Below are 21631 nucleotides of genomic sequence, written 5' to 3'. Positions count from 1 at the left end.
TAACTTCTTCCAATCTGTGCTATTCTGTCAAGGATGGGACGACGATAGGAAAAGTAGGAAACGAATGGGTAGTGTTTCAAGTTTTAGCGTGCCTGGAAAAAGTCAAATCGATGGTTGTTCCAATCGAGCGGAAGAGAGATAGATGCGGCGCAAGCGTCCAATGAGCGTAATGGGACAATGTGTGTAACGGGACATTTTTTCGTGCGTGCAGCCGGCGTTCATCGATTTGTTAGACGTCACGTCAAAAAATTAAATGGTGTTTGGTTTTGGAAGGGAGCGCTCTGTGTGAGGTGCGATGTGCGAGAGCTGGAGCGGGGTCCTGGCTGCCCGCAGCCTGGCAGGAGGAGTGCCTGGGGCTGGCGGCGGTGCGGGAGCGCAGGAACCTGGTGGTGTGCCTGCCGACGAGCGGGGGCAAGACGCTGGTGGCGGAGGTCCTGGTGCTGCGGGAGCTGCTGTGCCACCGTCGCAACGCGCTCCTCGTGCTGCCGTACGTGGCCATCGTGCAGGAGAAGGTGAGGCCCTGAAGGCCTCGTAGTGGTCCGAGCTTGTATCTCGTGGTCGGTGAAAGTCAGTCAGTACAGCTATCTGCGATTAACTCATTCCAGCTAGATTACCACTGTTCAGCACTCAATTGTTTGGTTTATAGGGCTCATGAATGTACGAAGAATTGAATTTTGAAAAAGGTGGGCACGGGGGTAACATTACCACTTTGCCTGCTGTTTGCTTTAAATTCTTCTTATTTGTTGGTGGGAATATTAATTTTTTTTTTGTTTTCGGAGGAAGAGGGGGGATATATGAACCTCGTCCCCGCATGTATACACCCATGATAGGTGGAGACAAGATTTTATTGTTTTGATTTCAGGTCAATTTCGTTTTTGTAACAGAAGATTTTGGTATTATTGGTTCTATTTTTTATATCCTTTTATTAAAAAAAGATAGCTTATCTCTGAACAAATACATAATACTTGAATGTTCCGTGATACTAATTTCTCCAAAAAAAAGTGTCATTTTGATTGATTACTTGATGCACTTTTACAACACAATTGGCATGTCTTACTTCCGTTCAAACAAAATAAATCTGTTACAAATTTTTGTATTTGAAAAATGTACTAGCGTCTTAACCTAAAAAAGATGTAACTAATAATATTTGCAAGATTTAAAAGAAGTAAACTTTTTCCAATTTTTTTGGAATAAAATGTGGTACAATATTTATGCAAAATAAGTTACTTTCATTGAATTTAATATTTAAAAGTTTGTTTATTTGTCATTAGATTTAAATTTTACTAAGATAAGTTTTATGATTTTAATTGCTTTTTGGTTTATTTACTAACTTGCATTTTGTTGTTTCAGTTTCATCGCAATCCACCATATAATCTTGTCTCTACTGATAGGGTTTAACATCATATGGTTATGCTTTGAGGCAAGGAACGAGATTTCCAATATGTAGTGACCTCCGAACCGGAATGATACCGAATGAGTGCTCACAGAGATTAGTTATGCTTGTATTGAAGCTGTTGCCGGATCGTGTGAGCATGAAACATTAGCAAATGCTGCTACCAAGGACTTGATTTTGGAAGTCGAAACAGTAGGGCATTTAATTTGAATTGTAGTTAGGAACAGGGTTATGTGGTGAATTCAGATAAAAACTGAAATAACACCAGAATACAATGAAATTTATGAAATCAAAATTTAATTTAAATCGCAAAAACAAAAGTTTTTTTAAATATTTTTGTTAGGGCTGGGCCGATCACTAAATTTGCCGATCATTCCGATACCGATCATATGCGCCGATGACCGGCGCCTATCATTGCTGATCAGATAAATTAAGAATTATATAGCTTGTTAGATGTTAAAAATAAAAATTTAAAAAAAAATTTAATGAAAAAGTTACCTTATGATAACTTACCTTTTATTTAACACTTCTGACAGAAGACAATTTGTTCATTGGTTTTTAAAAATGAAAAATAATATAATGTAAGATAAGTATTTCTTATTTCTACTATTTCTAGACCTTCCCACCCCACAAACCAAAGTACCCATACGACACTTTTCGCAGGTCTTGAAAATAAGTGCTTTATAATATCTACAAAAGATTTTCCAAATAAATAACTAAACGCTACTGCAATACTATGAGTGCAACACAATATGCAATACACAAATTCAGTGACACACATGGTAATTCTTGATGAATAGTTTTGAAAATAAACAGTATATCATGTGTTGATATTTAAGATTTACTTTGTTAACCAATGCACACAAAACATTAACAATTGACAACTCTTTGTGGGTTAGTTTCAAAATAAATATTAAGTTTTTGTCTAAATAATGCAGTGCAGATCTTGCAGCATGTAAAAGCACCAAGCCTAAATAAAAAAATTTAAAAAAATTAGGCTATTGTATAAAAAAAAATCAGAGATTTTTGCTTGTTTTATTTTACAAACAACTTTATGCAACAGAACAATTTTCAATAAAATTTTAACTTGAGAAACGTAAAATACAAAACAATCCGATCGTAAGAAAACAATAACAAACGGGTTTATTCAGTTGGAAGATTAATAAATGCCCAAAATATGAGATCCGTCCCTTGGTAAAGCACGTGCACCATTTTCATTGCTAGTTTGCGCCACTAGTCTCGCTTGGTGCTGGCCATAGATGCTACTAGCGAAGTGCACAGTCTTCCTGATACTATCCATATCTTACGTTTGCAAAGGTAAACAATGAACGTTTTTTCAAAATAAAAGCATTAAAACGTAGTTTATAAGGAGGAATATGTAAAACATTTGTGAATTTGAGGACTTTTCCGCATCGTAAAAAACGTATGAAACAGGAAATTAATGACTTTATAAGTGTATGTTCCGGGAAAGTAAACCATTGTAAATATAGTACTTTCGGCGGGACCAAAATTAATTGGCGTATGACACGGGAAAATGTATGAAACTGGAACGTATCATCAAGGTTCTACTGTAGTATGTAATGATCAGCATTTGGTGATCGGTAAATAATTTGCATATCGGTAGCGATGCCGATGTGTTAAAATTGGCCGATTATTGTGATCGGCATTGGCCCAGCCCTAATTTTTGTTAATCAAACGAATGTCATTTAGCCTAAAGTTTGTACCAAAATATATGTACTCAATAAGAAAAAAATGTACCCTCTTTTGCAACTGTTACACATAATTTTATTGCAAAAGTGCATCATTTATCGTTCAAAATTATACTGTTTATTGCTGATACAGAATTATGCTGAATCTGATTTAGTTTTATTCTGAATCTGATTTATTTTTGTCACTTATCAATGTAATAAAATATGGTAGAATTTAATCAAATTTTTATTTATGCAAGAATCAGCAAACAGCTCAGTCGTTGCCCTGTGATGCACGTACACTGTCATTACTACATGCAGTACATATTTTTTCCCTTCTGTATTTTCATTATTTGTGGTTTCTCGATATTGATCCTCATATCGTCACAGTTTTGTGTTGAATGTGTCCGTCTCTGATGACCTCAGAGACGTCTTTGTTTCCAGTTGCGCTCTACACGGCGTGTGCATTGGTGTTGACACTCGGACGGGCGGTGTGACGGCAGGTGCGGTCGCTGTCGTCGCTGGCGGTGCCGCTGGGCTTCCTGGTGGAGGAGTACGCGGCGGGGCGCGGGGGCTACCCGCCTCGCCGCCGCCGCTGGAAGAACACGGTGTACGTGGCGACCATCGAGAAGGCGCTGGGGCTGGTGGGCAGCCTGGTCGAGCACGGCCGGCTGGACGAGCTGGGGCTGCTCGTGGTGGACGAGCTGCACCTGCTGGGCGACGCCGGCGGCAGGGGCGCCAACCTCGAGATCCTGCTCGCCAAGCTCCTGCACTCCGCAGGTGCCCTTCGGGTCGTTACCACAACGCCCAAATACCATAACGCCGAATGTCAAAATTGACCACAACGCCGACAGCTAGAAAACTGCTGTGTACCACAACGCCGAAATAATAATGGAATGAATTTGTGTGTGTTTCTTAAATGTACCTTAATGCCGAAATACCACAATCAAACCTAACTTTACCTAACCTAACCTAGCGTAATATAACCTAACCTAACCTTTGTGGCAGTCCTGCAATGACATTTTTCGGCGTTAGTGTATTTTGGCGTTGTGGTACACAGCAGTTTTCTAGCTGTTGGCATTGTGGTCAGTTTTGACATTTCGGCGTTGTGGTGCATCCCCGTGCCATTCCCGTCTGGGTCATGATCCACATTCTGAAATAATCTTGAGGAAAAAATACAATTTACCTTCCCTGTAGTGGTACACACATAATCTGAATGCATTATTATTATTCCTCGATGCTGGTGTCCAAGCACAGCGACCCCAGGTAACGCCTCGGTGCAACTGGGGTCTTCAAGGCAAGTTGATCGTGCGGTGGTTTGCCATTGCGTTCCGCGAAAGCACATCCAGTCCAGGACAGGTAATTTTTCCACAAGTGTAAAATTCTCACCTCGCCCGAGAATCAAAAGCTCTACCATTGGATGGGCTCACAGCCAGGAGTTTTGACACGCTGAGCTAACAGGTCGGACATGATCACATTGGGTAACGACCTAACGTCATATTTAACGAGTGTTTGGGCAATTCTATCAATTTTCATACAATAATTCGTAGCTTTGTGACAACTGATAACGAATATTTTCATGTTACAGTTTTGACTAAATTAAAAACTATTGTTAAGTAAAATCATTTCAAATCAGTATGTTCCGTTATATGATGTATGTCGTTTAATGAACATAGGAGCCAAAAATAAATGTTATATAAGCTGGTTTTAGGATCGTTCTATAAAAGCAGTATATGCAATGCCGAGCATGTTTAACATAGCGCTATGCATATAAACGTAAATAAAGGAGAGGTTAATTTTTTCTTTATTAAAGCTTTATTGCTAGAGATAAGATTTAATGGTTTGAATTTTTGTCCAATTTAGTTTTTAAAACAAAAGTTTCGGTGTTACAGTTTTTATTTTAATAATGGCTGTTTTGTAATAATTTCTCCACCAAAATAAGGGTGAAATTAATAGTGTGTTGCATTTTTACGATAAAATTTTTTTGCAATAAATTGGTTTCAAACATATACATTCAGGACAATAAAAATAAATTGGTGATAATTTTTGGTTTAAAAGTGATTCAATAAGAAATGAACAAGAAAACAAATTAAATTAATTTTTCTGATCCCTGCACTTTGGTACAATCTGTTGTTGGAAATAACGACATACCTTGAATTTTAAACTTTAAAAGATTAATTTTTTTTTATAATTCGGATTAAGTTTTGGTTGAATGCCGCTTAATTCCATGATATAACTTGCTATTCGGTGTTGTGCGGTGTACACATTGACATGCTTCGGTGTTGTCGCAATTCGCCGTGCAGTCTTGTCCCTGTGTATTGCGTAGTTTGTAAACCCAGCCCGAAGCAGGTGTGAGATGATGTTTGCGGGTCGACTGCTCCAGCGGACCTGCACATCGTCGGGATGAGCGCGACCATCGGCAACCTGGACGAGGTGGCAGCCTTCCTGCGGGCGGAGACGTTCTGCCGGGACTTCCGCCCGGTCGAGCTGCGCGAGTACGTCAAGTGCGCGGACCGGATCTTCTCCATCGACTGGTCGGCCAAGAGCCCGGAGGAGATGTGCACCCTGTCGCGCGTCGTGAAGCCCAAGGTGACGCGTTCATGTGTCGACGTTACCCGCGTTTACTCCTTAGCCGTGATGCGACCCCAAACCTTTTGGTTATGAGTTTGTGAAAAATACTTCATGGGGTGAACATCACAATTGGACGTAGTTATGCAAAAAGGAACCAGCCCACATGAAACCTATTCTGAGTATTTTGAAGTTGAAGTTAATTATAAATTTTAATTCTCCTATTGATAATATAATGTGGGTATAATTTTAATGGTCTAGTATAAATACTGATATACAGTAGAATCTCGTTATAGCGAGCACGGTAATAGCGAGAACACGGCTATAACGAGGTATTTTTGAGGAATTTACGGCGTGATCGCTTGAAGCGCGCTTTTGTTATTTGTCTGCTTTATCTCCACCCCTCTTGCTCGCCACTAGACATCTTGCCGTTGACGCCTGTCACATTCTTCAGCCTTGCAGTCGCCACCTAAGTGCGTGGCTTTAAAAATAGAATCCCATCCTTTCTTTCTTTTATCAAACTTCCGTTAGTTATCTGTGCCGTCTGCCGTGTGTAGACTAAGTTTGAGCATGCTCGCTTACTGCTTGCTTACCCCCTTATTCTCTTGGCGCGCCGTGAGAGACAGTGAGCAGTAGTACCTCGCGCTTCTCTCTCTCTCTCTCTCTCTCTCTCTCCATCTCTCTCCCTCCCTCTCTCTCCCTCCCTCTCTCTCCCCCTCTCTCTTGATCTCTCTCCCTCTCCCGGTAAGCACAGTCCCCCCACTCTTCTTTCTCTTAGAGCGCACTCATCATTGGTTAACTATTTTAATTAATTACTAATTACCTACGGGTCAGATCAAAAATCGGCGAAGACTTCCTGTCTGTCTCAGAAATTTTTTCTCTATCTGATCCAAAAAAAAAAATTGCGGTCTTCCACGGACACCCCGGATATAAGCTGCGTGTGTGTCAAAGTGGTGCGGGGAGCGTGAAGGCAGCGTCGCTGTGTGTTGGAAGGACGCGAACGATCCGGACTACATCGCGGGGCTGGTGCTGGAGGTGGCGCCCGAGGAGTCGGTGCTCGTCTTCTGTCCCACCAAGAAGAACTGCGAGAACATTGCGCTGCTCGTCTGTCGGGCCATGAACCGGTACGCGAGCCGATACGGGTCGGCCGAAGCCGATTTTGCCTATACTTGTTTAGATCTGCATTTCTGCAGATTCACAATAATACGCTTCTTATTATTCAACCAATTTTACTGTTAGCAGATTATGGAGTTACTACTCGATTCAGTTATCAATGACACGTATCTCCCCCTTTGTGGTTGCGTGGTGTTTTTCAAAGTATTTTCTTTTATGCAGGGACATTTTGGAGCACAAGCTGGAAGAGAAGAAGGCGTTGTACCGTGCTCTCGTCACTGAAGGGAACGGCTCAGTTTGTTCGACGCTGCAGAAGACGCTGCCGTTCGGCGTGGCCTACCACCACTCAGGTACGGGCACTGGCGTGTTGGTACACATGAAAACTTTACACCTTCCTTGCTAGAATTTAGCATTGGATCCAGTCTTTTTTAACTGATGATCATACCGTCCTAGTATCCCTCTCTCAGAAAAGCCAAAATGGCTGACTGGTCATATGATTGGCCAGCCAGCAAGGGAAGCCGGGTTTGATTCTGGGCGGATGCGTTCGCAGATTGTTTTCTTTTGGGAAACTGAGGACATTGCAGTGAGTCGGTGGGTTTTCTCTAGCTACTACCGTTTCCCCCCCCCCCCCCCCCCCCCCCCTTCCTCCATTGCAGAGCTTCATTATTAATTGTCGATACAAATGTCAGTTCATTATTTCAGTGTATGGATGAAGGTGGCCTATTAGACGACCAAGTGACTGGCCATTGTGATTTCTGTTTTTCCTGTTTACACTGCTGCAGCTGTAGCATAAAATTGTTTGTAATCTATCTACTAGACCTGTGTGAATAACAGTTTTTTAGTTTGAATCAAATACGAATATCAAATTCAAATTGTAAGAATTGGAATTCTACTAAAAAAAATTTTCACATATAAAACTATATATTGAAAGAAATAATACATGTGTAGTAGTAGTGGCTTCTGGAAAATTAAATAAATAATACTAAAGTGAAAGGTTTGGTAGATTCAGCTACAATTACTATAGGTAAAATTTGGTCAGGAAAATATAAATAATTATTTTTCATGGTAATAAAAGTAGGATCTGCAAAAAAATTTAATAAACATTGCAATGTGAATATGTAAGCTTATAGAGGATGGGCTTAAAAAGAATGTACAGTGAGCAGTTTTAATCATTAGGTAGTTAAATATGATGTAGGTTTAAAAAAAATTTTTAAACTTGTTTGAATTTTTCCCTATGAAAAAAAAAACATTACAGTAGAACCCTGTTATAATGTTCCTGCATATAATGTTTTCCTGCTTATAATGTCATATTTTTAAAGTCCCAATATTACCCCCATAAGGACAATGTATTTATTTCCTGCATATAATGTTCATAAATAGTGTAATTTCCTGCTTATAATGTTTGCTTTCTAACATTAAATAAATGGGGAAAAAATGTTTTCAAACCAAATTATTCCAACACTTACGATAAAAAGTTTGCTTAATGTATGTTTATAATCACTGCCATACAATACATGAAGTTTGTTAAAATACAATTTTATGCAATATACTGAAGGTACACAATGTTCATAGTTACGTGTCAGTTTCTTCTCTTCCTTGCCATTCCAGTGAGTTTTCAATTGCACGTGCATAGTCCTACGATATTTAAGTTGCCAACCATTGAGCGAGGGCATAGCTAAAAGTGTTTTCTATTGCTTACAAATAATTTTTTTTCATTCATACGTAGGAATCCCAAAATTAAATATTTTCAGGTGGCGAAGGAGTAGACGTTCTCACTCTTAATGTTGTCATCATGAATCGTGAGACAATTTTACAAAAAATGTGGCAGTGTATCTTTAAAGACAAACAAAATTTAACCAGGGAACAAGACAAAGTTGAAAAATTGTTGGCTTGTTTCAGAAAATTCATGTATCAAGTATACTATCTTTGGTTTTAACATTAACGTTGTTTACATAGCTTGGTGAGTCCATTGGTACAAAGCTCGAACATTGTTAAGTGCTTAATTGAGATTTCCTGCTTATAACGTTTTCCTGCCTTTAATGTTTTTTTCTTGTGCTCCCTTGAAAAACATTATAACAGGGTTCTACTGTATTTATATTAACATTTATGAATTACATATAAGTAGCCACTTGGAATGTTCCTCTCTTTTTCTGTCCAGTGCATGTGTGCCCTTCTTAGTGTGATTTTTTTTTTTGGGCCACGCATTACAAGATAATTGCCTGAGCTATCACTACGCTAGGTGTGTGAGTTGGGTCTTTATCTGGTTGTCCGTCGTCCCCTGTGTATTATCCAGCAGAAAAAGAAAACATCGTAGGTTGCTAGGCTTAAGAGGTTTTTCTGTGAGTATGCCACCAGATGCAACGAGATCTATATAGGTTTTTTCTCTTTGCCACCCCATTCTGAACTAAACTAATCACAGAGCTGGTGTGCCATGTTTCTACCCTTTGATCTGAAAACTGTCAACTTCAACACCAGCGAAGTGTTTTGATTTTTTACTGACATGTATTTATCCTTATCAGAATGCAGTCGGTTCTAATCTACTTTCAGTGATCTGCCGGACTCTCAATACTATAACAGATAAAGTTGGTGGAAGTAATGATTCCAAATTACTGTTAAATACAACTTTGCTATATTAGCCTTCTCAAAATTTACCTGGCCAGATGTAGCAAAACTCCACGTAAATGACTTGTGAAAATTTTGTCCCAGCTTGATAAGAACATCTTCTGTGATCTCGAAATTTTTCCAGACTTTTGAGATCCCACACAACCGTATTAGTAAATGACTGAATATTTGTTTTATCTTTTATCTAAGTGTTAATATTTTCACAAGCCTACTTAATACCCAACTACATGTATAAATAAAAATGTAAATGTTCAAAATCTTGGTACTCTGAAATTACTTCAAAATTGTGACACAGTTGTTGCATACGAATAGGCGCGTGTTTTTGTATACCTGTGTCACACATGTGATAGGTAAAAAAAATAGATAAATTAATGTTTGCGTGTTAAGTCATCTATTTTGTATAAAGATAGACAATGTGAGATAGAGAGAAACATGGAAGAATATAGAGAGAGTGATGCTTTTTATATGTGTACCTACTTCAAACGAATTGCAGAATAAATTTAAAAAAAAGGGCACGGCAGCACATGCCGGGCATCAGCTAGTACCGAACGTGAACGCGGGCATAAGCTAGTGCCGAACGTGAACGGCAGGTCTGGTGGCCGGGGAGCGACGCCTGCTGGAGGAGGCGTACTGCGCGGGCACGCTCTGCTGCGTCTGCTGCACGTCGACGCTGGCCGCGGGCGTGAACCTGCCCGCCGCCCGCGTCGTGCTGCGCTCGCCCTACGTCGGCACGCAGTTCCTCACCATGTCGCGCTACAAGCAGATGGCGGGGCGCGCCGGCCGGGCGGGCACCGGCTGCCGCGCCGGGGAGAGCATCCTCGTCTGCGCGCCTGCCGACGTCGACAAGGTAGGCCGGCCCCTATCACCGTGTGCGTGCAGTAGTTGTCGAGTGGTAGACACAAAGTCCGAGCGCCAGGAGTTTCCCCGGGTGTCGAGGGAGTTTTTTCTTGTATCTGGGAATAATATTTAAAACTCCTTTAAAACTTCATTTATATTTGGGCTGATTTCCCGTGCTCTAGGACACAATTTACGGTACTTTCCAACATCCTAGAGGAAAACTTACGGTCCGCTCTCCAACGCTCCACCCCCTACCCGCAATATACCCTTTAAGAATTAAAAACAAAAAAACAAATTGAATATTTCAATAACAAAAACATCGTATAATGTTGTATCTTAGACAAAAATTAAAGTCCACACATGTGACATAATAGTGGGTAGAATAAACAAAAATATTTTCTCCCAAAGTTCACTATGTTACTTCAAAAATATTAAAACTGTGTCGAGGAGAAGAAACAAAGTCTGAGCGCCAGGTTTTTCCCCGGGTGTCGAGGCCTCGATCGCCGGGAGATTCTTCTCTTGTGTTTGGGTGTAATATTTAAAATTCCCAGATGACTTGTGTCGAGGGGTAGTAATACCGTGTTTTATCGCATAATCGTCGCACCGGTATTTGAGGGCATCAAAATTTGTATCAAAAAACCTGTCACGTATACGTCGCATGGCGTTTTTGGACCCGCTATTAGATTCTGAGAGCTTTGTGCTGGAAATTTCCGTGTAAAACGATGTATTTTAAAGTAGAAATCTATTATTTATTCGGACATAACCACTTATTTCATTAACGGAAATACAAAGTTGTCTGACGGGTAAATTTTCGTTTAAAGACGTTTTAACCTTTATCTGTTCCGTCTGCATCACCGCAGTGTACAGCTTATAAAAATGTAGCCAGCGCTAGTTGGCATCATTCATGTTTTGTTATTTTTTTGCTTTCTCTATAGAACGTGCACACGTAGTCAATTATCGATATCTCGCCGATTGCATGCAACACGCACTCTCTGTCGAGTGCCGGGTTAACTGCATTTGATGGCCCGCACTCTTTCGTAGTGTGTACTACGACGATAGTTATGAGTTAGTTTAGGCCCGCATTCAGGTCACAGATTTCATTTTTCTATTTAAAGTTGAAGGTTTTTGTTGCTTGACATATTAATTTAAATTGTTTGGGTGCGTAATTTACTCTACTTTTTAAATAAGTGTACTTTCCATGAATGGGTTATATTATTATGAAAACCTTTACCTGACAATTTTTTTTTTTTTCACCTAAAAATCGCACCCCCACTTTTTAAACTTGATTTTAGTGTAAAATGTGCGACAATTTTGCTATAAAACATGGATACGTAGAAAAACAGAATGTTTGGTAATGTATAACTTTTATATGAAAGAGAATTGTAACCGTTAGTGAAAGGTTTGGTTTTCAGATATAGGGTATACAGTGGCGTAGCCAGGATTTGTGTATGGGGGGGGTTGTTAAGAAGAATGCCACCCCCTCCCCCCCCCCCCCCCCGGGGAAAATTTGGATTTTAAGGTGTAAAATAGTGCTATTTTAGCATTTTTCGTTTCTTAAATTTAAATATTGTAATGGTAAAAAATATTATTAATTTTAATATGAAATTTGTTTGAGTGATGAATAAGAAATTAATTAAAGATTTGGTGCTAGGGGGAGGGGTTTGAACCCCTTAAACCCGCCCCCCATCCCACCCCCCTGGCTAAGCCCCTGAGGGTATACGACATTGCACAGAATGACTGAGCTACTGTCTTGGGGCCTGTGGGTTGTGTCTCAGGTGCAGGGCCTGGTGGGCTCGCGCATGGACCGCTGCGAGAGCGGCCTGGCGCTGGCGGACGGCCACGGCGTCAGGAGCCTCGTGCTCACGGCGGTTGCGCAGGGGCTGGCGGGCAGCCGCGCGGCTCTGCACGCCCTCGCGCGCCGCACCCTGCTGCACGTGCAGGCCGAGCGCGCCGGCCACGACGTGCCGGGGCTGGTGGACCGGGCCGTGGTCGAGCTGTTCCGCGAGGGCGCGCTCCGCAGCCCGGCCGTGGCCCCCGACCAGTCCGTGTGCGTGACGCCGCACGCCGCCGCCGACCGGACGCGCGTCGTGCTCCGCAGGGAGACCCTGCTGGCCGTCAGCAGGCTGGGCCGTGGCGCCATCAAAGGTACTATAGTTCAGGCATGGCGTACTATAATTACTAGGCACACCAGAAAAGCTCTCACTGCTTTGTCCCTGACTGTCACCTCAACATAGTCCAAACGTCAGTAGCAAAATATTACGGGAATGAAGTAGAATATGTAAGCTTGGAAGAACAGGTGAGGTTTATTTCATTGGTGCACAATAAACGGAATGCTGGAGATGTGAAGTATGTTGCTAAAATGGTACGAACGTTCTCGTAACCACTGGCACGTCATACCGTTGCCCATATCGATGAACTACATCTATGGCACCTTCAACTGTTACGTTTTGATTGAAAAAATGTACTTTGTTTACAGATGTGGCGAGAATATTAAATATTTTCACGTGTAATTTATTTTATAGTTAGAGATGAATATTATTCCACAGAAGTCCAATAAAATAATTCACATGTGAATTGGATGTGAGTTGAGCCAATTCATGCTGCAGTTAAGTTGTAGTGAAAGGACTTTTCGTAAAGGGTTTAGCTATGCGGCCTGTAGCGGCACCGGCGCCGGCATTTCAGCTGCGGTTCTCGGTGGCCGGTTTAAAACGCTGAGAACCGTTGGAACCAGGGGCGTAGCCAGAGAGGGGGTTTTTAGGGGTTCAAACCCCCCCCTCCCCCCCCCCCCCCCCCCCCCCCACCTTAGCACCAAATCTTCAATTAATTTCTTATTCATCACTGGAACAAATTTCATGTTATAAATTAATAAAAAAATTTACCATTTAAATATTTAAATTTAAGTACCGAAAACTGCTAAAAATAGCACTATTTTACACCTTAAAATCCAAATTTTCCCGGGGGAGGGCCCCAGGACCTCACCGCTTTCATACGGGTTTGGGGAGGGGGGGGGGTTCCATGCTTCTTAACACCCCCCACACACAAATCCCAGCTACGCCGCTGGTAGGAGCCGGAGGAGCGAGGACCGACCCATGTGCGCGTGTGCGTGCAGGCTGCATGGACCTGCGGAAGGCCCGGCTGCTGTACGAGGACCTGGTGCAGGCCCAGTCCAGCCTGGTGCTGCTCACCAGCCTGCACCTGCTGTACCTGGTGACGCCCTACGAGCTGGCCGAGCAGGTGAAACCCAACCCGCACGTCTACTTCTCCGCCGTGAGTAGCCCGGCCATCCACCTGCTCGCTTGTGGTGCGAGGCTTTGGTTTGTGACGCGATGTTTCGCCTTTTTGACATTGTTTGCGAAGCTGGAAAAGTATAATTTTATACATAATATGACCATTTTATTTTTTTATTTATTTTATTTTATACTCTGGGAGGTTCCAGTTCCAACACCTCTGCATACGCCGCTACAGAATTGATAATTTGTAGCAAAGGTTCATTGGGCTTCTGAAAACCTGAACGCAAGTTCACGCGTTCACGCTTGCACGTTTCTTGACACTCGAGGAGGACAGGCGAACTGTAGCACGGAAGTTTTGATTCCGAGAAGTGTAATAAATATTATATGTTTTACCTTCCATTTTTGTGTGTTAAGAGTTTTAAAAAATGACAGTTTCTCCTTAATCTTTGTGCTTTCAGTAGTGTTACTATAACGTAAATTACTGTTATTATATGAGCTTTACTTCACTTGTGTGTGTAAACTATAAATCATTAATTATTGGCAGTGACACACGTGTAAGATATTATGACCCTTTTTAACAGGGAACAAATAGAGTTGAAGCATTTAATCTGGCGTTCCATGGCACTGCATGTTATTTATTCAGGCACCAATCAAGTCGCTCGCGTTCACATTTCTTTGGGTGAATTCCGGTTGTTGACCTTGGTTACATTACTGCGCTGCTGGCATTTTTAGTTACTCGTGGTTCATTATTACTGTCTGATTATTTTTCAGTACAGTGCTTCCTGTTTTATAGAGGGTTGCATTCTACATTTGGTACTCCCCTTAAAAATATTGACATTTCATGATCCAGCATCGCAGTGATCACGAATGTGCCAGGATGAATACCTTGCGCTGTATTTAGTGATGATGATAACTTACCTGGAGACACTCTTGCCTTGTACCTCTAGTCATAAGTGTCTGCCACTCCTCTCCATGTGTTCAGAATAGTGGAGCACTGTGCCGTGTGGTCTGTGTCGCCGTACAACTGCAGTGTAGTCTGTGTCGCAGTACAACTGCAGTGTGTGGTCTGTGTCGCAGTACAACTGCCGTGTGTGGTCTGTGTCGCAGTACAACTGCCGTGTGTGGTCTGTGTCGCAGTACAACTGCCGTGTGGTCTGTGTCGCAGTACAACGAGCTGAGCGCGAAGGAGCAGCTGTGCGCCAAGGTGCTGGGCCTGAGCGAGGGCTGCATGGTGCGCATTGGCAACGGGCAGACACCCAAGGTACGGTCTTTCCCTCGCCACTAGACAGCGTTTACATTAGCTATTTTGGTCCTCGCCATGTTCCAATTAAAGCCATACAACATCCTGCTTTCTACCACTCATGTTGAACCAGAACAGTTATAACATCTAAGACATGACCCCCACAAGGGTGGTCCTGGGTTGACCCCTAGGACCAGGGACCAGTCCTGTTTATTTTTAAATGTTTAACTATTACAATTTTTTACAAACTAGAAAAACATATTGAATATTTTACACCGTATTTACTCGCATAATGTCCGCAGTAATTTGGCTACATTTCTGACAAAAAAATGGGGTGCGGACATTATGAGGTGAAGTTCGAAAAAAAAATTTTTTCCTCAAAATTTTACATGTTTTGTGCAGAGTAAAAATATTGTTCTCTCATAATTACTTTACTAGTACCCTTATTTTACGTATGCTGACGGTTCCGCGGATTGCATTAGTAAAATCGCTGCTTCGTAAAATTGGCACCCTTCCCTCGGCCCAGTTGAAAAATATTAACTGCTGCACACTACTTCGCAGAGCGCTGGTGACTGGCGACCCTCCGCAGCGGATGTGAGAAATGTGACAGGTGTCGAGATAATTGGGTGCCGGCGATTAGTGGAAGACGCCACTCTTTTTTTCTTTCACTCGCGTGTGCGCTCTTACATTCAGAAGCCGCAGCCAGCCTACACAAAATACACGCTTTGCATGAAAATATATTGTTTTAATCTTTCATTGAGATGGCCACTAACGGCACGGGGCAGATGTCTAATGTCTGCATTAGCCGGTGCCGGCGAGCCTCCCTCCCTGTCCCTTGCCCACTGTGTGTATAAAAAACGTTACCGGCAGACGTCTGTACATGCGAGCCCCTCCTGCCCTGCTTGACTGAAGCGGGGGAAGGAGTGCAGAGCGTGGAAAAGGCTGAGCAGGAATTTTTAACAAAAACAAAGCAGAGCCTTGTCTTCCTGACATGTAAGAATTTATGTATGTCCATTCTGTTACAGCTGACGTTTTCTTTACGTTGCATATCGTATCTTACATGAAAACAAAATTAAAGCCTCTCAGCAAACGCAATGTTAGATAAACATGTTGCAGCTGCTTTGTCGGCGCGTCTGTGCGTGGGACATGTACTGACTTGTGTGGACGGTTTCACCACGCTACAAACCCTCTCAGCGACCGCTCCAGAGAAATGAACAACTCAAGGTCAAAGCATTGTTGACAGCGTCGGTAAATTTCCATCCCATTACTATGCATTTCAGGGGTGGCCAAGTATGCTTTGTCTGGTGCTGACTTTATGCGGATTTAAAAAAATTCAATTTCAAGTATTTAAAAAGAAATGTGCGGACATTATGCGATTAAATACGGTATATAAAGCTTAGTTTGGACATATAAAATAGTAACCATAATTATACCCTGTATTTTCAGGTAAAATAACATTATAAAAAGTGTGTAGGTCAGAAATAACCAATCAATTATAATGTAGAATGTGACTGTTAAATTTGGGGCGTCCTGGGTCCAGGGTCCAGGGTCCAGGGCTCATGATCGAATGTGGGGGGCCATGATCTAAGAACTGAAGTCCAGCAACTCTGCACATCTGACTGGGACTTAACCACAGAAAGTGTATTTCCCCACAGGGGGAGGATTCTCCATGGAATAGGTGTTTCCTACAGAACGGGGATTTACCACAGAATATGAATCAACTTTTAAACATTTCTAATTTTAGGAAATATTTTAGATGGGTATGATTAACAACTGAATCAGTTAATTTAAATTACAATATCTTGATTAGTACATATTATTTTGTTCCTGTAAATCACAAGAAACATGAATAACAAAAGTTTTGTTGTTATTAGAGTGGATTTAGACCTTTCATGGAAAAAGGGGGTCTTGTCTGTAAAGTTGGTTTACGGATAATAATTTTACGTGATAACGTCATAAGAAAACATTGAAGAAAAATTGCATACTTTTTAATTTTCAAATATTATTTACAGTTTTTGCAAATTAATTTAAATATAATCACGAACAATTAGTTATAGAAATAAACTGAAATCAAATCAATGTCAATAAATTGTTTATTTGAAATGACAAATAAATCAAATTTTTTTAAATTGCTGCTTTTAAAACGCCCACCTTAACCTATTTGATATTATAGAAGATTTTCTCACACTGTGTTTGGCCGGTTCTTGCACGCTCGGCACAGGCGGAACGTGACAATGAGTCATGCTTTTTCGTGCGTGCTGCCGGCGTTCATAGATTTATAAGACGTTATCACGTCAGAATTAAGGTATTCTATTTAAAAAATACGTGGGTTGTCTATGAAAACCGTGGTGGTGGCGTGGCTGTCCGCAGAACGTGGCGGAGCGCGTGGTGCGCAGGTTCTACCTGACGCTGATGCTGGCGGAGCTGTGGAGGCAGGAGAGCGTGTGGCGCGTGGCGGCCAAGTACCAGGTCTCCCGGGGCTTCGTGCAGGGCCTCATGACCTCGGCCGCCGCCTTCGCCGCCTGCGTCATGCGCTTCTGCGAGGTAACACTCCCGCGGGAGTAATAGCTTAGACATTTATAGATCAGGAATTTAATACAGTCAAACCTCTCTGAAACGACCCCTCATGGTTCCCAGGAATAGGGTCGTAATAGGAAGGGGGTCGTAATAAATGTTTCCGAAATTTTCAGTTGATTTCAACCCCCCTCCCTCCCAAACCGCTACTCGCTAAGAAACCAGCCGTACAATGGCAGGATGCTGTCACTCACAATGCTAGACGGCTTTGCTTTAAACCCACTTCAACCTTCGTGACAAGTCCCTCGCCCTACAGACACGCTACTCACCACAAGATACTTATTTTCTGTCCGATTTTCAGCAATTTTTTCACGGTTCCTAGAAATTGGGTTGTAATAGAGAGGTGGTCGCAATAAATGGGGTTGCAACAAAAAGGTTTTACTGTAGTGTGTTTTATGTTCTTTAAATGACTCATGCAATGGGGAATTTTGATTTCATGCATTTTTTTTTTTTTTTTTTATCTACGACATGGTAATTTTACACTGTTTGTCATGGAAAAATTCCAAAAATCAAAAAATGAATAAAAATATGAAGTGTTGTTACACTAAACCCCTCCTCAGAATGTTTCTGCATTAATTATAATAATAAATTAGTACGCCCCCTCTAAAAACTTCTTAACATGGTAGTACAGTGAAAAGTCCTAATTATGCACATTCTCTACTGTGGCATCAATTGATCAAGTTACTACGCTCATATGGTTAGCATTTCTTGCTGTCTGGTTCATTTCAGATCAGTGTTTCACTCTTGCATAGCGAGTTTATATTTGACATATACATTTCCTTAATGATTTTTTATGAACACTATTACTCATTTATCTTGTTTATTCTATAGAACAATTTATTTTAAGTGGTTTTAAATAGGGATGGGGCGACCGAATCCAATATCCGCCGAATCCTAGGGATTCGAAGATTCGGCGGGTCTGATATAGGATTCGTCAAAGGATTCGGTTTTTTACTATTTACGGGAAAAAAATACAGTAAAACTCACTTACGAGGTCCCGCATGGTAGGTTTTTCCGTATAAAGCGTTTAAATTGCCCGAGGTCTCATCATTTACGCCATTAAATGTGTGATATAAAGTCCGTTAAAATTTTTTCTGAAACTTTCTGTCTCAAATTATGGCACACGTAAAGTAAATATGAAGAAAAGACAAATGAACAACAACATACGAAGAAATATGGATGATGTACCATAACTACAGTACAAACCCAATAGATATGTTAAGATAATTACCATAATAAGAACTAAAGATTCTTTGTAGAATACCATAATTACTACAGAAGCATGATGGCTACCATATTTGCACTATATTTACCGTAACAACCGAGATGTATATTTACCGTGATAGTAATGTATTATTTATTTATGACATATTAAATTAAAGAACATTGTTGAAAAAAAAAGGATGTTAAACTTTGATATGTACGGTTGGCACATTTTGCTAAGAAATAATGTGATGTGAGAGAATGCAGTACTACTACGAAAAGTGAAAATGGTACTCGTGGATTTTTAGGTTATGGCAGTCTCTTTCGTTTTTCAGTAATATCGGCCGAAAATTAACGAGCGTACTGTATCGGAAGTCGGCAGAAATGCCGATTCAACTAAATATTGGCAAAATCGGTTTCTTCAATACAGCTCTACATTTAATGACATGAGTAAACATATTTCAGATTTCAGGATATTGAAAAAGACTTTAATTTCCATGTAGGTTTGTGTGTGTATGTTTTTTTTGCAAGTGTAAATTGAATGAAGTAAAATGCTTTTATTTTTATTACTTTCAATTGATTAAACTTTAATGACCAGTTACAGATATTTATGACACTAATTTTGAGGTTAAGCAATTTTACTAAAGCATTCCAGCCAAGCAGGTTGCCAGCGAGAGACGCTTCTCTTCTGCTGGAAACACTATATCATCTTCAATCGTAGAGCTAATTTAACTCCTGAACGTGCAGAACAAATTATTGTTCTACATAATAGATTAAAGAACAGAATTTAATACTCTGTGACAATCTCTCTCAGAATTATTGTGCTGAAAAGTGTAAATGTTGAAACAATGTGAATGTACTTTTCAAACAACATGATTTTTGTTATTTTTTTCTAGCAGTGCAAAATGTAAACACACACTGTCAATACTTACCCAAAATTAATAAGCCCACTTCATTTTAATACTTTATTCAAACATTATACTAAGTTTAAGATAAAAATAATTTCCCAAAAGTGTAACTGTACCACAAAAGCTCGAGCTCGGCTCGAAGTAAAATTCTTAGGCTCGCAGACCTCTAGCTTATTTATAGAAAAAATCCTAACCGCTAATCTGTACTAAAACTGAAATTTCTCAAGAAAAAATTTTTTGTCTTTATATACACTTAGGCTATACCAGAAATGTACCAAACTACATGTGATAAAGTCAAGGGACTTTTAGTGCAAGCAGAATACATCTCACTTACATTAGATATGTGGACATCATCTGTTAAAAGATTCGGATTCGGGTTCGAGATTCGGCAATTCCAGTCGAGGATTTGAGTTAGGATTCGGATTCGAGGAAATCAGGATTCGCCCCTTCCCTAGTTTTAAATATTAATTTTATTTGGTATTCCCATTCAAAAATCAGGCATGGCTATAGAAATGAATGTACGTAGCTGACTGAGCCAAACTCAAGAATCAGGCCTGGTGGTTCAGTTAATTAACTAATGAGAAGATATTGATGATAGTATTTTTAATAATGCTCTTTCATTGTAAATGATTTTAACTTAAAAAATTTCTGGCATACCTATATTAAAATTGTTTTCTAAGAGAAAGTAGTTTCTAGAAGTTCACAATCTTAACAAGTGGATAGGTTAGGTAAGCTACAATACAAATAGTGATAAAATTCAATTAGGTTAGCTACATGAAAAATTTTGTAGACTATGGGTTGGATACATTAAAAATGGTGAAAATTAGTAATGATAGTTCAACTCTTAAATTTGTAGTTCTTAACACAATTTCACAGTATTTTCTAAGATATCCCAACTCCAACAAACTGTTCTCATAATTTAATAATAGGGATGGGTCGGTTCCGGTTCTCGGTTCCTACGGTTCTCAGCATTTTAACCGGCACCGAGAACCGCAGCTAAAATGTTGGTGCCGGTACCGGTACTGGTACCGGCAGTATAGCAAAACCCTTTACGAAAATAGTCCTTCACTATAACTTAACTGCAGCATGAAATGGCTCAACTCACGTCCAATCCACATATGAATTATTTTTTTGGGCTTCTGTGGAATAATATTCATCTCTAACTATAAAATAAATAACACGTGAAAATATTTAATGTTCTCGCCACATCTGTAAGCAAAGTACGTTTTACAATCAAAACATAACGGTTGAAGGTGCCATAGATGTAGTTCATAGAGGTGTGCAACTCTATAACGTGCCTCAGCAGAGATGTGAGAACAGAAAGACGCCATGTTTGTTTCAATTTGTTTTTAAAAATAGGCAGTTAATTGAGCCGTTGACACGTAAGTAAGGGTGACTGGTATATTGCAAATTCCACAGAGTATTTGTTTAATAAAATTATGATTGATTAAAATTTTTCTGTAATAATTTTCGGCATTATAAAATTGTATGCATTTTTTTGTGCAGTGCTTTGAAATGTAAGTTCACTGCATCTGCAGCCATCTAGTGTAATGGCTAGTAACTTTCTCTTTTAGACAAACAGGATTTTTTTGAAGGGGGAAGTTACAAAATGCTTGTTGACACTTGTAAAGTATAATTATTCTGGCCAAATAGAGCAAATTGTGTAAGAAATGGCATCAGAAGTGTGGCAGTAATTTACTGTTGACTGTGCAAACAAATTGAATTCAATGTAGGCAATACCTAAGTTTGATGGACAATTTAATATTTTAATTCTTTGAAAGTTCACCATCATTGTATTTATTTCCATTATTGTAACATTTTCTTTTTATTCCTATGTTTTAAAGGAGGGTTTAATTAATATAGTAAATTTTAGTTTATTAAGGTTGGTGTGTTAACTGTAGCTTGAAAACTATACTAAACCTTTTTATTTGCTTTGATAGCCTCTTTAAAGACTGAATCATTATGCCAATGCATTTCTTTGTAAGCATACAATAAAAAACATTGAGGACAGAACAATACAAACAAATTATTATTTTCAGTGTTATAAACAGTAAATTGTTGAAGATGTAAGTCTGGACACATGCTTTTTAGTGCTTTTTCGTAGCCAAAACAATAAATAGTTTATTACTTAAAACACCTCATAAATAATGTGTGAATAATATTTATTTTATTTTTTTAAGTCAGAACCGAGGAACCGAGGAACCGAGAACCGGAAAAAAACAGGAATTGACCCATCACTATTTAATATTAATTTG

The 21631-nt window shown here is 40.2% G+C and overlaps 1 protein-coding gene across 3 annotated transcripts in view; it reads left to right on the top strand.

The window, feature by feature from the left end:
• LOC134539721 (helicase POLQ-like) overlaps positions 1-21631 on the top strand; it is a 38283-nt gene that overhangs the window by 2739 nt on the left and 13913 nt on the right. Inside the window, exons 3-12 of one of the 3 annotated variants that reach the window (XM_063381962.1) lie at positions 334-512; positions 3585-3861; positions 5465-5670; positions 6643-6773; positions 6985-7112; positions 9975-10231; positions 12099-12366; positions 13331-13488; positions 14617-14712; positions 17062-17235. In XM_063381962.1, coding sequence (XP_063238032.1) covers positions 334-512; positions 3585-3861; positions 5465-5670; positions 6643-6773; positions 6985-7112; positions 9975-10231; positions 12099-12366; positions 13331-13488; positions 14617-14712; positions 17062-17235 — 1874 coding nt within the window. Of the gene's footprint in view, positions 1-333; positions 513-3584; positions 3862-5464; positions 5671-6642; positions 6774-6984; positions 7113-9974; positions 10232-11996; positions 12367-13330; positions 13489-14616; positions 14713-17061; positions 17236-21631 lie in introns of all 3 variants that reach the window. The other 2 variants (XM_063381961.1, XM_063381960.1) reach the window with 2 other exon arrangements.

The sequence above is a fragment of the Bacillus rossius genome, chromosome 15 (genome assembly GCF_032445375.1).
Source record: "Bacillus rossius redtenbacheri isolate Brsri chromosome 15, Brsri_v3, whole genome shotgun sequence".
Taxonomy (NCBI): Eukaryota; Metazoa; Arthropoda; class Insecta; order Phasmatodea; family Bacillidae; genus Bacillus; species Bacillus rossius.
The sequence above is the reverse complement of the archived record's forward strand: the minus strand, read 5'-3'. Positions and strand labels throughout refer to the sequence as shown.